The sequence below is a fragment of the Hyla sarda genome, chromosome 11, assembly GCF_029499605.1.
Source record: "Hyla sarda isolate aHylSar1 chromosome 11, aHylSar1.hap1, whole genome shotgun sequence".
In the NCBI taxonomy this organism is placed as follows: Eukaryota; Metazoa; Chordata; class Amphibia; order Anura; family Hylidae; genus Hyla; species Hyla sarda.
The window spans coordinates 49693204-49709868 of NC_079199.1; the positions used below are offsets into that span (position 1 = coordinate 49693204).

The following is a 16665-nucleotide window of genomic DNA, read 5'->3' on the forward strand; positions in this document are numbered from 1 at the left end:
TCCCAACTAGGGATTTTTTTCTCTTCTTCTGGTGGTGCATATGAGGTGCGTGTCACATGTGTCAGGCTCCATTTTGTCTTTATGTATAGAGCCAGAAGAAACAAGACAGCAGAGTTGCCAGCAGTGAACAGAAGAAGACAGGAGAGGGAAGAGATAAGGGAGACAACAGAAGGAGATCACATTCAGTAACTAGACTACAGAGACAGTGCAACTCGCTGGATAATGCAAGATTGCTCTGTATCACTCTTGCGTCGGGCATGTTGGGAATGTGTTCGCCGCAGGGGATATTGGGAACATCTGGCTTGGCATTTGCGTGCTGATAAAAGAGATCGCTCAAGGCAGTAGTATGTAATTGTTTATCGTTATCACTATTAAAAATGGGGATCGAAGTGATTGGTCCTCTCTAATATAGAATAACTCTAAAGACACTTAAGAGACATTCATACACCCTATACAGTGGTGGGACAAGCGCTTTTTTGCCTGAAAGCTATCCCCCCTTTCCCCATACATGTAAACACTTTGTTAAGAATGCATTTTTTTTTTTTTCAATGGGAAAAGGGAAATTGGTAAATTCTATACTCCTCCGGCAGTGTCTTATCTTCCAAGGGGACAAAGATGGGGCATATTTAAATCCAACATACTTTAATTCTTCTTCCCTCGACCATCTGGAGTCAGGAGAATCTATACACTTTAGATGGTTGGCCTTGTCTTGGAGCAACAGTGTGTTTACCAAGTTTATTTAGTGAGTACTCACCTGGCAATTTCAGCTATTTCTTCTGACTGGGCCATGAAGTTATTGTAGACATCTTGGTCTTCATCATCATCATCCTGAAGAGTGCTCTGCCTCTGGCGGACAGACGCATTGTGTGTCCGGGGAGTCTGGGTGGCTGTTGAATTATGGGATCGTTTGTGTTTAGGAGTACTGTGATTAGAGCCATATTCCTCCTCAGATGTAGAAATATAATCTGAACCCTGCTGCCTCCGTCTTGAAGCTTATAAAATGAATTGGTTTCAGAGAGAAAGAGAGAAAGTCAAATAGATCAATACTTTCTAGCACCAGTGAGATAGGAAGGAATACTGTGGATTCATAATGGCCAATATACAAGTTGCTTTATGGTAGAGTAGTTATGTGAGCAATGACCCTCATGTTTAACATTCTTACTCCCTGCATGTTTTAACCATAGCTTCAGATGAAGTACCATGAATGTTTTATTGTAGGGATGAATTAAGTTTCAAAAAATGAAAAATGCTCCAAGTGCTCATTAAGTTTCCAAAAAATGAGTCCAATTTGGTGGATTTCCTACTCTGAACAGCAAAAGATTTTCCCAGACTAGGACATTTTTGTCACTTTGCTAAATTACATAATAAATTCATGGGCCTAAATATTGATGATGAGTGCATTCGTCCATAAGGAACCCACATGTGATATTAAAGGCTATGAATATTTTTCAGTGCACCTAAAATAATAAATTGCAAATATAAAAATCCTTTCCATAGTAACAGACTGCAAAACTTGTGTAGTCTGATGCTGACACCTGTCACCTACATCTTGCACTTGAGTGAGCAGCGATGCACACAGTACTTTAAGGTACTGTTCTGTTTTAAGACAATGAAGTGGCATGTGCAACATCTGTGTCTCACTAAGAAGTAGGTGAAAGATGGAAGAGGGCATGATGTCAGGATTAGACTATTCAGCATTTTAGTTGTAGTCAGTTACCATAAAGTTGATAGCTATAGATAAAACATTGTAGAAAAGGTCTAATCAAGAAGACTAGAGTTGAGCGAACTTACAGTATATTGGCTCGTAGCGAACCTCGCGGCTTGGTCATTGAGGACTTTAGTCTGCATAAATTAGTTCAGTTTTCTAAGGGCTCTGGTTGCCTGGACAAGTCCGGGATGGGAATCTTAGGTCTCCTAGGACTGTATCAACCTTTTCCAGGCAACTGGAGCACTTGGAAAGCTGAACTTATTTATGCAGACTAAAGTAATCAGCAGCCGAGCCACGAGGTTCACTACGAGCCTATATACTGTAAGTTTGCTGAACTCTGAAGATGACCATTTGCAAAGTTGCTTATTTTTCAGATCTACTGGACCAATCAAAATTGGTTTCAAAGTTGTACCCGCCCTTTAAAAGCACCATGGACATTTTTAGTTAATATTTGGACTGATATGTGACCGAGGTTCATGAGATTACGATTGGTATGTAGATATAGATATCTTAATAACTTGTATTGCAACTTGTATTTTGGTCCAATAGAAAATCAGTTGACAATTATTAAACACAGAAAAATATAGACAAGAATGTTTGTTTGCAACTTAGGGCTAGGTTTACAAAACATGCACTTCTAAGTGGGCATTAAATGGGTACTCTGCTGCTAGACATCTTATCCCCTATCCAAAGGATAGGAAATAAGATGTCAGATCGCAGGGGTCCGGCTGCTGGGGCCCCCGTGATCTCCCGCAGCACCCAGCGTTCTAAACAAACACTGGGTTCCTGGGCAGTGGTCGTGACATCACAGCTACTCCCCTCATGTCGTCACGCCATGCCCCCTCCATTCATGCCTATAGGAAGAGGGATGTCAGTCGACACGACCTCTCCCTCTGACATGAATGAAGGGGGCGTGGCGTGACATCACAATGGGCATGGCCGTGATTTCACGAAACGGCCTACGGCTCCGATAGTTCTGCACAAAATATTTAGAACGCTGGAGCACCGGAGTAACCCTTTAATTCTGTAAAACCAGTAAAATGACCTAAGCCAAGCATTGTAAATTTAGCCCTTCGGAGAAAACATGATTAAGGATTTAATGGTAATAATCTGCAGACCATATATATGTTTCTATTGTTTTAGTTTCATTGTATGCTGGGGCGTTACTAGAGCAGAAGTAGAGGTACCAGGCGTACCGAAGGCTCTGCTGCCACTTAAAAAAAAACACCAGCATAATAAATGGTAGGCAGGGGGCCCGGTAGCATTTTTATCATTGGTTATAGAGGCTATGAATTACACCTATTCTGCAGCCTTTTCAGGGATATTAAAATGGGAAGCATTGGTGTTTTCAATTTACACATTTTGTAGACAAATATATACTGGCATAAAACAAGTATTTGGCGGGGTCTGAAGCTTTGCTATAGCTTAGAGATGGATAATTCCCCTATATTTTTTTTTTTTTTTTAGAAAACAATGGAAACAGTTACAGGTCTGCAAAAGACAAAAGGTATCTATGTAGCAGAGTGGGGAAAAAAACACACACAATTTAATCTATATTCCACAAATATATCATTAGAAAAAAATGCTAATTTTAAGAATATTGCCTACAAAGTTGTTAAAGAGATAATCCAACCAAAAACATATATCACCTTTCCACTGGATGGAAATGGATCCACTGAGCTGTAACTGTTACTCCCATGCTCAACCACCGCTCCTTTCATATTCCTCTTTAATGCACAGATGGATAAGGGAAGCGCAGGGTCCCCGCTTTCAGTCATCGGTGGGGGATCTGAGCAAACAGATCCACACTATTCCAACATTGATCCAGTAAATGGGTGATAAATGTTTGTGGCTAGACAACCCCTTCAAATGATAATATTTGCGGCATCTCATTCAAGCATACATAGATACCCTGGGAAACTTATACATATTGGTCATTGTCTTAAAGAAGAACTACCAAAAGATCCATATTAAAGCCCCTCTAAGGTGAAGGAAAAATGTAATGATTGCATTCCAGTCATTACAGGCCACTTATGAGAATACCTTCTGTGCCTACTGGATGACCCTATGACAACACTTCTTAAAAGGATACGCCACTCCAGACATTTTAACCCCTATCCAAAGGTTAGGGAATAAGATGTCGGATTGCGGGGTCACGCCGTTTGGGAACACCGTGATCTCTGCAGCGGCACCCCACTGTCATCACTACAGAGCAACCTGGCTCTGTGCGTGATGACGGGGCGATGTAGGGGACGGAGTATTGTGATGTCACTGCACCGCCCCTTAATACAAGTCTACTGGAGAGGGTGTGACAATCGCAATGCCCCCTCTGATAGACTTTTATTGAGTGGACAGGACGTGACGTCACAATTCTCCGTCCCTGCATTGCCCCGTCATTCCGCATAGAGCCAGTGTGCTCTGTAGTGATGACGGCGGGGTGCCGCTGTTGAGACCGCGTGGGTCCCCAGTGGCAGGACCCCGCAATCAGACATCTTATCCCCTATCCTTTAGATAGGGGATAACATGTCTGGGGCGGAGTACCCCTTTAAGTCTGTATTTTGTCAGCTTAGGTCTTAACGATGAGACTCTGTGGCCATCCATGAGATATTTGAATGAAATCCATAGGTTCAGACCACATTTTATGTATGGAAGGGCTGCTGACTCTTCCCCTACAGAAAATGCTATTGGGGCATGTGAAATCATTTGTTCACAAAGGAATAAGTTACTGTTATTGCCTTATTCTTAATCCCTATTGACCTACTGATCATATGGCCAACAGCTATTGTTGGGGCAGTTTAAGGGTTTATCCAAAAATTAAAACCTATAACCTATTTGCAGGTTAGGTGATCAGCATCAGGTTACCGATCACAAGAATGGAGGTCCCTTGTCCTCCTTTGTAAGTGCAGCACCAGTGTGAATGCTTTTACTCTACTCCATTCACTCATTATGGCACTGCCTCTTAGTGTTTGGAACCCCATCAACCAGATGCTGATGACATATCCTGTAGGGAGAAAATAGGTCTTAATCTGGGATACTCCCTTTACATTACAAAGCACAGACACAATGATCAGACGGGTTCATCCCACAGGTGGTCTGAGACTTCAATCCCTGATAGGATTGGACTGGGATAAGTAGAACGTTACTACATCTCTTGGTAGTTCCCCTTTAAATGTAAGTGTTAATGTTCTGATAGGAAAGGTATTAAAATAAAATCAGTGCTTAAGTTACAGATTTTGGAATAAAAAATGTTAGTGCGCTACCCAGAGGGAAGGAAAAACCAATTCATTTGAATACATGATTTTTTTTTCTGTATTCCTAGAACTTCTTGTTTTGGGCCATTTTTTATCCAGACAGAGCCAACAATTTTAATAACTATAAACAATAGAACTCCTTAAAAATATTCTCAAAAAGAAAGATGAATCAGTGTATACAACATATCAAGAAATACAATTTAGTTTAACCTTGTTGAAACATTAACAATTCTGGAGCAATTTTTGATCTTAGAATTTTGCTATGCTATTCCTCATGGAAATGTATAAATAAATCAACAAGTAGGCAATACTAATTCAGGTGACACTGATGGCACTACCTAGCAAAATGGTAACACCCAGTCGTCAATTTACTCATGTTTCCAGGAAGAAAACAAGGAAAATGCTGCAGTGTTTTAAGAACACTTAAAAGGGAATACACTTTCATAGGGAATACACTGCAGATCATCTTCAAGTACAGATCATCATGGCAAACATGTACATAGAAAAAGAAAACCAGAAAAACTTACAGGAAGAAGAAGAATACTTTACACTTCCAGATCGAGCCCTAGTTAGTGGCTGTTTGGGTGTAGGTGTCAATGGTTTTTTGATAGGTTGTTTAATTTCTGCCATGATTGGTTTTCGACTTGTATAGCTGTTATCAATACTACGTCCTGAAAACCCAGTACGTGTAGAGGAAGTTTCGGAGTCGCTTGGTACATTGAATGAGCCAGTCCTCTTTCTTGGCATGGCCAAAATGTCAAGACGGGAGAGCTTTTTTGATTCACTGCTACTTTTGGCTGATGAAGACGCTTCGGAACTTATATTCAACCTTTCAGCATCTGCACTTTCATTATCAGATGATTCCCCAAGACGAGCGCGACGTAGCTTAGATGCCCTTGTAGGCCTGGGTGTTGATAGGCTGTTTGATCGGGTAAGAACTTGCTGGACTTTTTGAGCATTTGAAGATATTCTACTTGTATCTTCTTTGGTTGATTGAGCAAAGGGTCTCCTTCTTGAGAGATTTCTAGAGGAAGAATTTTCATAATCTGAGGATACAGTGTCAGGAATGGATATGTAAGGAAGACTAGAACCTCTTTCTTCATCTGTGAAATCCAAGGAACCACGTGTTCCAGAGCTGCGTTTCATTTCAAACTTTTTGGCTACATCTCTCCTGCTACCACCATCAGCAGGACCTGTTCTCCGTTTTTCAGAGAGTCTCTGTCGGGCACTGGGCTGACCGTATTGATCTTGTATCGAAGATGTCGAAGAAGACTTTTCCTTATGAAGGCCCATGACTCTGCTCTTTTGAGGATGACTCGGTACATTCTTGTCGCTAACCAGACTGACTGTGCTTGCTGTATCTACATCAGAATCTCCAGACAAGGAATCATCTGGTGGACATGGAGTATTTTCTATATCATCTAGATTATTCTGAGAAAAAAGTTTAGCTTCAAGAGCAGCCAAGGCATTTTCAGTTTCTTTAAGAATCTGTTGTGTTTCTCGACTGTAGTCAGTATTTGACTTTGTAACATTCATATCCTTAAGCAAGGGGTGGGTTGAGATGTGGGGAAGTTTGTTGGGAGAAATGTTGCAACTGGATTTTTCTTTGGTAAAACTTTCTTGCCTAACAAACGAATCTCTGGCTGTTCCATTTTCTTTTTTTAATACCTGGTTATCTATTTTTGTAATAATTGAGGCTTCTTGCGTGGTTAGTTGGCTTCCTTTTGGTTTTACTTGGATTTCATGACTTTTATATGGTTTGTGCATCTCTACATTGGGTAATATGGAATTTGTATAGGAATGATTTTCCATCTCACTGTCATTTTCAACATAAAAGCTAGTAGACTTTGGTTCATTAGAAAGCTTATTCATTCTTTCGACACTTCGTTCTTGGGTACTAACGTCCTCTCTCCGCCACCCACTTCTAGGAGCAGTTGACGGTGGGTTAGACTTTCTGCTAGACAGAATACCATCATCAGACTTGCTTGCATCGCTGAGACTGTCTGGATCCAAATCTTCTTGTATAAAAAGTAGACTGCTTGAATCTGAGGGCACTGTTTTGACTTCATTTTCGATCAATGTTTTCTGAGAAATTTCTGAGTAAGAGTCGGCACAGACCAAAATAGCTGGTGTTGGACTTTCAGATTTGTCATTTGGTGGTATTTGAGGAAGAAGTCGTCTTGTCCTTGAAGGGAAAGCAGGGTCTCCTTCAATGATATTCTCAGCATTGTCAAAATCTAGGAAGATAGGGGAGCCAATCCATTGGTGAATACAAGTACAAATAATTTTAAAAGGTTGTATACTTTGTTATGAACCTTCTGAAGTTTTATTTCCAGTATCTATGCTAGTAAATCTTGTAAAAAAAACAAACATGCTATCTAAGATTTCAGGACAATTTAACATATAACAGTATTGACTGACTTCTATATTGGTAAATGTCTTTATAACTATAGATATTAATGGAGCTTCCATTAACTTGGAAGTCTTGGATCACAAATACATTCACTCGGCTCCCAACTTACCATACAGTGGGGGAGATTTATCAAAACCTGCCCAGAGGAAAAGTTGCTGAGTTGCCCATAGCAACCAATTAGATTACTCTCAAAAATTAAAGAAGCCATCTGATTCCTCTGCACAACGGCATTTCCTCTGGACAGGTTTTGATAAATCTCCCCCAGTTTCTCTTTTATAATACTTATTTATGTGGCAGAGGGGCTTTGATTACCCGAGTTACCATCGCCTTTGTTCTTAAGCTCTGAGTGATCTTTCCAATAATACGTAATTATTTAAGCCAATTCATTAAATATTCTAGGAATCAATAATTCATTAGATCTTTTCAAAATTTTAAAATTTCGCAAAATGGTTTGTATACTTATCAAGTCATAAAATTTGTCTTATTTTGGAGGTCACTCATTACCATCATTTGACATTAATCCAATTTTTTGCCCATCTAATGGAGAGGTTGGTGAAGCATCTGGATAGCTGTCGGCAAGACTTGCCCATCTTGAAACCCATTTCTGTCCACTTCTACTTGAGGCAGATGATTTTTCAGCCTGCAAACAATTACAATTCCAGTTTTAACAACTGCAAGGGTCATTCATCTTTGACAAGAACCAGTGACAGATGGCTCACTGAACTTACCTGAACATCAGCCTGAGGAGCACTATTCATTTTAACAGAGTGACTTGTTGATAGAATTGTCGTTGTGTGACTCACACTGTTCTCATTTAGGGAAGATTCTTCCTTTTCTAATTTAATGACTGGTCTGTAAATTGCAGAAGAAATTTTGGAATACTCATCGGGTTCAAAGACTCCAAACACCTACAAGTGGAAATAAAGGATATTTATACACATTATCTTTATCATCCTTGATTTATCCTAAACCAGATGGCTATACAGGGATCATTTTTTAGTTACCTGTATCTATAGGACAACATTCCTTAAATAGGCCTTATACAGGGTGGTCTATTTATATGGATACACCTTAATAAAATGGGAATGGTTGGTGATATTAACTTCCTGCTTGTGGCACATTAGTATATGTGAGGAGGGAAACTTTTCAAGATGGGTGGTGACCATGGCGGCTATTTTCAAGTCGGCCATTTTTAATCCAACTTTAGTTTTTTCAATAGGAATAGGGTCATGTGACACATGAAACTTATTGGGAATTTCACAAGAAAAACAATGATGTGCTTGGTTTTAACGTAACTTTATTCTTTCATGAGTTATTTACAAGTTTCTGATCACTTATAAAATGTGTTCAATGTGCTGCCCATTGTGTTGGATTGTCAATGCAACCCTCTTCTTCCACTCTTCACACACTGATAGCAACACCACAGGAGAAATGCTAGCACAGGCTTCCAGTATCCATAGTTTCAGGTGCTGCAGAACGGACAAACCAAAAATTGGAACAGGACCCTCAGCGTACACAGAAGATTTTTTTCAGCGATGAGGCAAACTTTTATGTGAATGGTGAAGTATACAAACAAAACCACCGCTATTGGTCTGACACTAACTCACATTGGATAGATCCCTCCAAGACTGTTGGAACACAAAAATTGATGGTATGGTGTGGTATATGGAGTACAAAGATAGTGGGACAATTCTTCATCAATGGAAACCTCAAGGCCACTGGATATGTAAAATTGCTACATGATTATGTGTTTCCCTCTTTATGCACTGAAGCTGGCACATTCCCTGAATTTTTCCAGCAAGATGGTGCACCACCACATTATGGGTGTCAGGTCCGAGCATTCCTAGATGAACAGTTTCCTGGAAAGTGTATTGGTCGTTGTGGGCCAGTTGAATGGCCCACAAGGTCTCCCGATCTGACCCCCTTAGACTTTTATCTTTGGGGTTATCTGAAGGCAATTGTCTATGCTGTGAATATATGGGATGTGCAGCACCTGAAACTACGGATACTGGAAGCCTGTGCTAGCATTTCTCCTGTGGTGTTGCTATCAGTGTGTGAAGAGTGGGAGAAGAGGGTTGCATTGACAATCCAACACAATGGGCAGCACATTGAACACATTTTATAAGTGGTCAGAAACTTGTAAATAACTCATGAAAGAATAAAGTTACGTTAAAACCAAGCACATCATTGTTTTTCTTGTGAAATTCCCAATAAGTTTCATGTGTCACATGACCCTATTCCTATTGAAAAAACTAAAGTTGGATTAAAAATGGCCGACTTGAAAATAGCCGCCATGGTCACCACCCATCTTGAAAAGTTTCCCTCCTCACATATACTAATGTGCCACAAGCAGGAAGTTAATATCACCAACCATTCCCATTTTATTAAGGTGTATCCATATAAATAGAATAAAGTTACATAAAAATCAAGCACATCGTTGTTTTTCTTGTGAAATTCTCAATAAGTTCACATGACCCTCTTCCTATTGAAAAAACAAAAGTTGGATTCAAAATGGCCAACTTCAAAATGGCCACCATGGTCACCACCGATCTTGAAAAGTTTCCCCCCTCACATATACTAATGTGCCATAAACAGGAAGTTAATATCACAACCATTCCCATTTTATTAAGGTATATCCATATAAATGGCCCACCCTGTATATCAATTAAACAATTAACAAGATATCAGAATATCATTTTTGCATGGCCAATAACTTAGATAACCAAATTGGTAACTATGAAGTCATTTTAGGTTCTTTCTTTATAGCTTCTTTTATCATATACCAATAGAGACCATAACACCCCCTATACTAAAGAGAAGCAGTAGGCTGACATTACAAAAGTAAAAAAGTATATCAAATGACTACATCCAGGTTTTTACATGTTGGTGCTTCCTTTTGGAAGGGCCATGTCAGGTCTCAGTATAAATATTCAGCCTTGACATTGCAACTTCTGTTGTTTTGGGCCAACTTAAAGTTTTACAGGGGAAGTTTGCGCTTAGTTTTTTCTCAACAATTAATGAATATATTTTGAAACATCAACATGGTCTCTCTCTTATCTACTAAGTAAAGGAAAAAAAACTCAACCTTTACTTTACCTGGTCTATCATTTTCCTAGCTTCTTCAACTTCTTTATCTTGATTCTCTGTTTCAATAGTATATGTCCCAGCATCACTCAGGTTGTCTTCCTCTTCGGTTTTCTTCACTCTCACCAGTGTACATTCAGGAGGTGGTACTACAGATGGTGGAGGTGTTGGTTCCATTAAGGAGGCTTGTACTTGATGGCTGGCTGATGAGGAGACTGCTGTTAATAATGGCAATGTCAGAGGTTTCTCTACCAAGTCTTTTGAGACCTCAGCCTGCTCCCGCAAATACTCGGCCACAAACTCCTGAGCAAACTTTGATTTCTTCCCAATGCTACCAAAGCTCTTTACTGGAGGTTTTGCTGTTACAGGTCCCGGAGTACTTATTCGGTCCTCAGTCTTTTCTCTCCTAAAAGAATTGGACCTTTGGGGAAAAGAAGAATTTACCAGGGGTTTTGGAACTAGAGGGGCTGTGGTAGTTCCATTAGTAGTGATCTTCTCTGCAATTATAACACCTTTCTTCTTGTCATTTTTGCCTTTGTTGGCAGATTCGGCTTCAGTTTGTGAGGCATTTGCACTGTGTGTGAAGGACTGAGACCTCTTTTTTCGTGGTGCATCGTCATCGAAGAATTCTATAACAAAGGCTTGCTGACTGTGGAGAAGTTCTTCAGGATCCCGCTTTATCTGTCGCTGAAGCTTGCCCAGTTCAGACTGTGTGTTCTCCTTCTCAGGAATAGGTACTGCTGGATCTTCTGAATCACTTTGAGTGCCATCTTCATGTCGGTTACCTGAAATAATGAATACAATAATCATGCATTGAACAAACTAAAAGGGGATCTCATCAGACAATTCATTTAAAAAACCATCCACCTTGCCTCCAGGCATCCCCAGCAAACAGACGATTTTGCCAGAGAAAGACAGTGGCCATAAAAGAGGAAATGAAGTATTATACGGTAGCCATTAATACATGTCGTACCTTTACCGTTTTATTTTCTACAAAGAATAATAATATTGTTCCATCTGCTGATTGCTAAAAGGAATCTTGAGTGTTGAAAGTTATATACTAGCTAGACTGGTATAGATAAACTGCTAAGTTATGCAAGCTTACAAAAATTGTATTTATTTTAAATACTACTATTAACCAACAGGGGAGGGACAGAGGTGTCCAGATACTAGGGGTGTAGCAATCTTTGTATGTGCACCAGGTGTGGAGTGCCAGGGAAAGCACCAATAGACCAGTCTGCCTTAGTCAATGTATTTAAATAATATCGGGCTAGAGATGTTAACTAATTTTTTGTCCCCATGTAAAGAAAGGCTAGCTACATTTAGCTGTGAATCCAAACTTCAGCAAAATGTATCAATAAACTATTACATAAAAAAAAGGTAATCGTACGCTACCTTTAGAAGTGGTCAGCTGAACACACCATACAGATTGGTCAGACGATCTTGCTGAAATCACTCTGATGTTCATTTAATGTGTATGGGCACTTTTACAGTTATACTCTAATTTACAGACTTACCTTTGAGAGTCCTGTTGTGGATGGGAAGGTCACTCTTGGTACTGTAGACATCTTCTCCAGGAGACGGCCTTCTTATTAAACTGGGGTCGTTTTGAACCAACCAGTCGGCTACTTTATTTTCAACAGATATCATTTCATTTGGGGCGGTTTCCTTGCCTACTGTTCTCCTCTGTCTCATTGAGAACTTAGTGACGTGATCCTTGATCTTTATTTTTCCAGGCCGACAGTCATCAAACTCAATAGTGAAAGAGGCATGGCTCTGCATCACTGGGGGTGTAACGTTATCTGTGTCTTTAGTAGGAATTTCATGGACTTGAGTCTCTGGAGATTTGGCTGGTTGCTGAAAGTCCTTTGTAGGAATTTCAAAGTAGCTGGGTTCCCTTCGGAAGGAGTAGAGTGATTGGTCAGCAGAATCTCTGTACCCTAAGTTGCCATTCAGTTCTTCATCATGTTGAAGCATTTCTTTTGGCCGATCTTAAACATAATAGAAAAGGGAATGGTACATCATGAAATATTAATTCTATAGCTTAATGGGCTACAAATCATAAGCACTTATGAGATTAAAGATTATCATACTGTTAGATGGCAGAAGTCAAAATGCATCAGGTCTATGGTTAGCTTAAAGGCAAATGTACACAGCCTGTACAGCAGTGAATAGAAGCTGTGTGGCTCCTATAGTATAGAGTCATACAGGCTCTGTTCACTGCTCTACAGGCTCAGTTGGACTCTAATATCTCCAAATGTATGGAATTTGATGATGGTACTCCCAACCCCACCATATGAAACTGGGGATGAAAGGGCCAATAAACTTGTTTAGAAGCCCAATTACAGCTCTAGACAAAATGAAGCCATAATACAACAGTGATCATGAGCCCTAAAACAAGATGTTAAAAAAAAAATTCAAAAAAATCATATTATCTCATAATATATATCAAAAAAATGTAACTTGAAGCCCCTAGGCCCCAATCCTAAAAAGCAGCTTAAATAACACCCTGTGGCAAAATGGTCTCTGAGCTCTGGTCACTTAGACATCAGAGCCCATGTGTGACTGTTACCTCTGCACCCCTTATAGCTATGACCTTGGCTCCATGTCTTAGATAAGTCAGCCGTCTGTTAGCCCCAGGGCCCTGAGGCCTAAGGGGCCTAATGTTTTCTTTGTATCTTTGTCACCTATGAGGAGACCAGTAGTATGTATGAGACACGTAGAATACAAATGTAATGGCCAGTGCCATAACCCACAGTCCAAACCATGTGGGACCTCACCAAAGACAGATCAACCAGTCACACTCCCAACAGAGGTGCTTTGTCACCAAAGTAAACGTCAAGCTTCACCATATATCCATAGAAGAAGAAAAAATATAGTGACAGCACTCATCATGGGATTTTCATTATTCATGCCTTTATTCAGTCCATCCAAGGTCAGAGGTAACTGGGGACAAACATTTTGCAGTGTGTCCAGCTTTGTCTAAGTCCAGGGAATTCACTGTTACCTCTGGCACCTCTGACGTTAGATGGAATTAATAAAGGCAGGATTTAAGCAACTCCTAAAGCGAGTGCCATCATTATATTTCTTCTTCTGTTCAAATAATTTTTATTAGCACATAAGTATAATGAACTAAACATAATAAGGAAATGCTTAAAAAACATTTTCTAAATTCAATGAATGTTAATATCTAAGCAAGCTTTAGGTTAAAATGAATAGGACATGACATAATACACAGTAACACTATAAATATATATTTCTTCCTCTAGGACTATAAATGAGATGAGATGTTGTAGTTGGGGACCCTGTTAACCAGGAGCTTGAATTTACCTCTGATAACATATTGTATGGTACTCCTGAAGTTCTTAATGCACTTGCCTAAGAGATCATTTACAAGGCATCACCGCCACATTTATTCCCCATAGTAAGTAGGACAAAACAGCAATAATCCTCCCAACAAATAAAATGAGTGCATGAATAAATGAGTGTTCACATTACGTGCAGACTACAAACCTTTTTGTTTATTGGATTTACTACCTAGTCACCCAAAACAAATATGTTAAAAATAAACTAGGCTTTACAAAGCAAGGAGCAAAGGAGATAGTGCCTAGCAACACTTTTAAAAACAATGTAAAGGTTGTACATTGACTTACTATATTAAAAGTTAAGTTAGACATCGACAGAATATGTATCTCTCATGCTCAAGGAGAAACAAGACTATTGGCTGCCAGATACAATAGATGGCACTTACAGTCATGGCTGTAAATGTTTGCAGTAACACATGTTTTGCTATACACATGTTTATTTCCTTTGTGTGTATTGGAACTTAACCAAAAAAGGTAGGAAAAAGAAGCAAATTGGACATAATGTCACACCAAACTCCAAAAATGGTCCGAATGGTGGATAAGCAGCCCCAAACAAGTTCCAAAGATATTCAAGCTGTCCTGCTGGCTCAGGGAGCATCAATGTCAGCACGAACTATCCGTCGACATTTAAATGAAATGAAACGCTATGGCAGGAGACCCAGGAGGACCCCACTGCTGACACAGAGACATAAAAAAGAAAGACTACATTTTGCCAAAATGAACTTGAGTAAGCCAAAATCCTTCTGGGAAAATGTCTTGTGGACAGATGAGACCAAGATAGAGTATTTTGGTAAAGCCGTTCATTCTACTGTTTACCGAAAATGGAATGAGGATTACAAAGAAAAGAACACAGTACCTACAGTGAAATATGGTGGAGGTATAATGATGTTTTGGGGCTGTTTTGCGGCCTCTGGAACTGGGTGCCTTGAATGTGTGCAAGGCATCAGAAAATCTGAGGATTACCAACGGATTTTGGGTCGCACTGCACAGCCCAGTGTCAGAAAGCTGGGTTTGCGTCAAAGATCTTGGGTCTTCCAGCAGGACAATGACCCCAAACATACGTCAAAAAGCACCCAGAAATAGATGGCAACAAAGTGCTGGAGAGTTTTGAAGTGGCCAGCAATGAGTCCAGATCTAAATCCCATTGAACGCCTGTGGAGAGATCTTAAAATTGCTGTTGGGAAAACGTGCCCTTCCAATAAGAGAGACTTGGAGCAGTTTGTAAAGGAAAAGTGGTCCAACATTCCGGCTGAGAGGTGTAAGAAGCTTATTGATTGTTATAGGAAGCGACTGATTTCAGATATTTTTTCCAAAGGGTGGGCAACTAAATATAAAGTTAAGGGTGCCAATCATTTTGTCCAGCCCATTTTTGGAGTTTGGTGTGACATTATGTCCAATTAGCTTTTTTTCCTCGCTTTTTTGGATTTTAGTTCTGATACACACAAAGGGAATAAACATGTGTTACTGCAATCCTTTTCTGTGAAAAATACTTAATTTTCTAGAATAGTTTCAGGAGTGCCAACATTTACGGCCATGACTGGGGAAAACTACAGGGAAAACTATCAGGGAAAACTATCAGATGCTATAGATGAAATGCACAGTTTGGATCTTATGCTCAACTTTAATAACAAAATGCATCAGTTACCTGCAAGGTAGTCTCCAAAGACATCAGACCACATGAATCTACTCTATAGGGAACTAGAAGGGGGTTTCTCATGAAGACAACCCCATAACATATGCTAGGACCTCCTCCATCCTGTCTATGTATTACATGGTCAGCCATTCATTTGAACAGCCAGCATGTAATTCTAGTAAAAATAGTTGGTTACATGAGCGAGATCTGCAGGGCATACCAGGTGGCGATTAGTACAGAAGAAATACACAAGATAGTTATCCACAATACAGAGTGACACACTCGGCACCGCCCCCATCTCCTAGGCAGACACCTGAAGTATTGCTTGGCTAATAGTGCACTAAAATGGGAAGACTGTCTATGAGAATTAGAGCAGTGCGTTCAAATAGAAAATCCATCTGACAAATCCAAATAGTGAGAGGAGAAAAACGTACTCACCCTGGCAGCTCTCTTGCAATGAATTTATTTGTTCAATGTAGAATGTGAACAGAGACAATGTACAGACACAGCATCCCTAGAGTGCCGTGTGTAGAGCATCATAGGCAGGGACGTCTCACCTGGACGACCGCGTCCGTTTCACGCCTGTTGACGCTTCTTCAGGCCCTTTGGTGATCTTGGCGCCTCCAGCTGTTGCAAAACTACAACTTCCAGTATGTTTGGGCAGCCTTTGGCAGTCCGGACATGAAGGGAGTTGTAGTTTTGAAACAGCTGGAGGCCCCCCGGTTGGGAAACACACAGACTTAACATATAAAGCTAAACTGTCACCGCTGAAAGAGGTACGAAGGTGCAGGTATCATCAGTTAGGGCATAATGCGATCGAAAAAGAAGGTCCTTTTCCTTACTTTGGCCACGGTTTGTGAAGTTATATTCATGCTGTCTTGTAATGCCGGTGAACAGTCAGGGGGGCTGGACGACTCTTGCAGAGTCACGCTTCCTCCCCGGCCTAACTCGTTCCCACCATGAAGTCTTGTACGTCAATCATGTGGGACCAGCTAAGTAAGTAAAAGGACCTTCTCTTAGATCGCATTATGCCCTAACCGATGGTGCCTTCACTTTTGTACCTCTTACGGAGGTGAGGGCAGCACTGCACTCAGTCCCCAGGCTGGCTGGCTCCCAGCAGGGAATATGAAGATACTGTGCGGTGATTTCATATTCCCCTCCAGGAGCTCTGATTAGTCTGCACCAATTAACCAATCAGAGCTCCCGGCAGG

The 16665-nt window shown here is 40.3% G+C and overlaps 1 protein-coding gene across 16 annotated transcripts in view; it reads right to left on the bottom strand.

Moving 5' to 3' along the window:
• CEP170B (centrosomal protein 170B) overlaps window positions 1–16665 on the bottom strand; it is a 162604-nt gene that overhangs the window by 31122 nt on the left and 114817 nt on the right. For 13 of the 16 annotated variants that reach the window (XM_056546565.1, XM_056546564.1, XM_056546566.1 and 10 more), the window contains exons 8-13: window positions 11974–12447; window positions 10469–11241; window positions 8101–8280; window positions 7877–8012; window positions 5487–7196; window positions 755–992 (exon numbers count right to left, since the gene is read on the bottom strand). In XM_056546565.1, the coding sequence (XP_056402540.1) occupies window positions 755–992; window positions 5487–7196; window positions 7877–8012; window positions 8101–8280; window positions 10469–11241; window positions 11974–12447 (3511 nt within the window). The remainder of the gene's footprint in view (window positions 1–754; window positions 993–5486; window positions 7197–7876; window positions 8013–8100; window positions 8281–10468; window positions 11242–11973; window positions 12448–16665) is intronic. The other 3 variants (XM_056546574.1, XM_056546578.1, XM_056546577.1) reach the window with 1 other exon arrangement.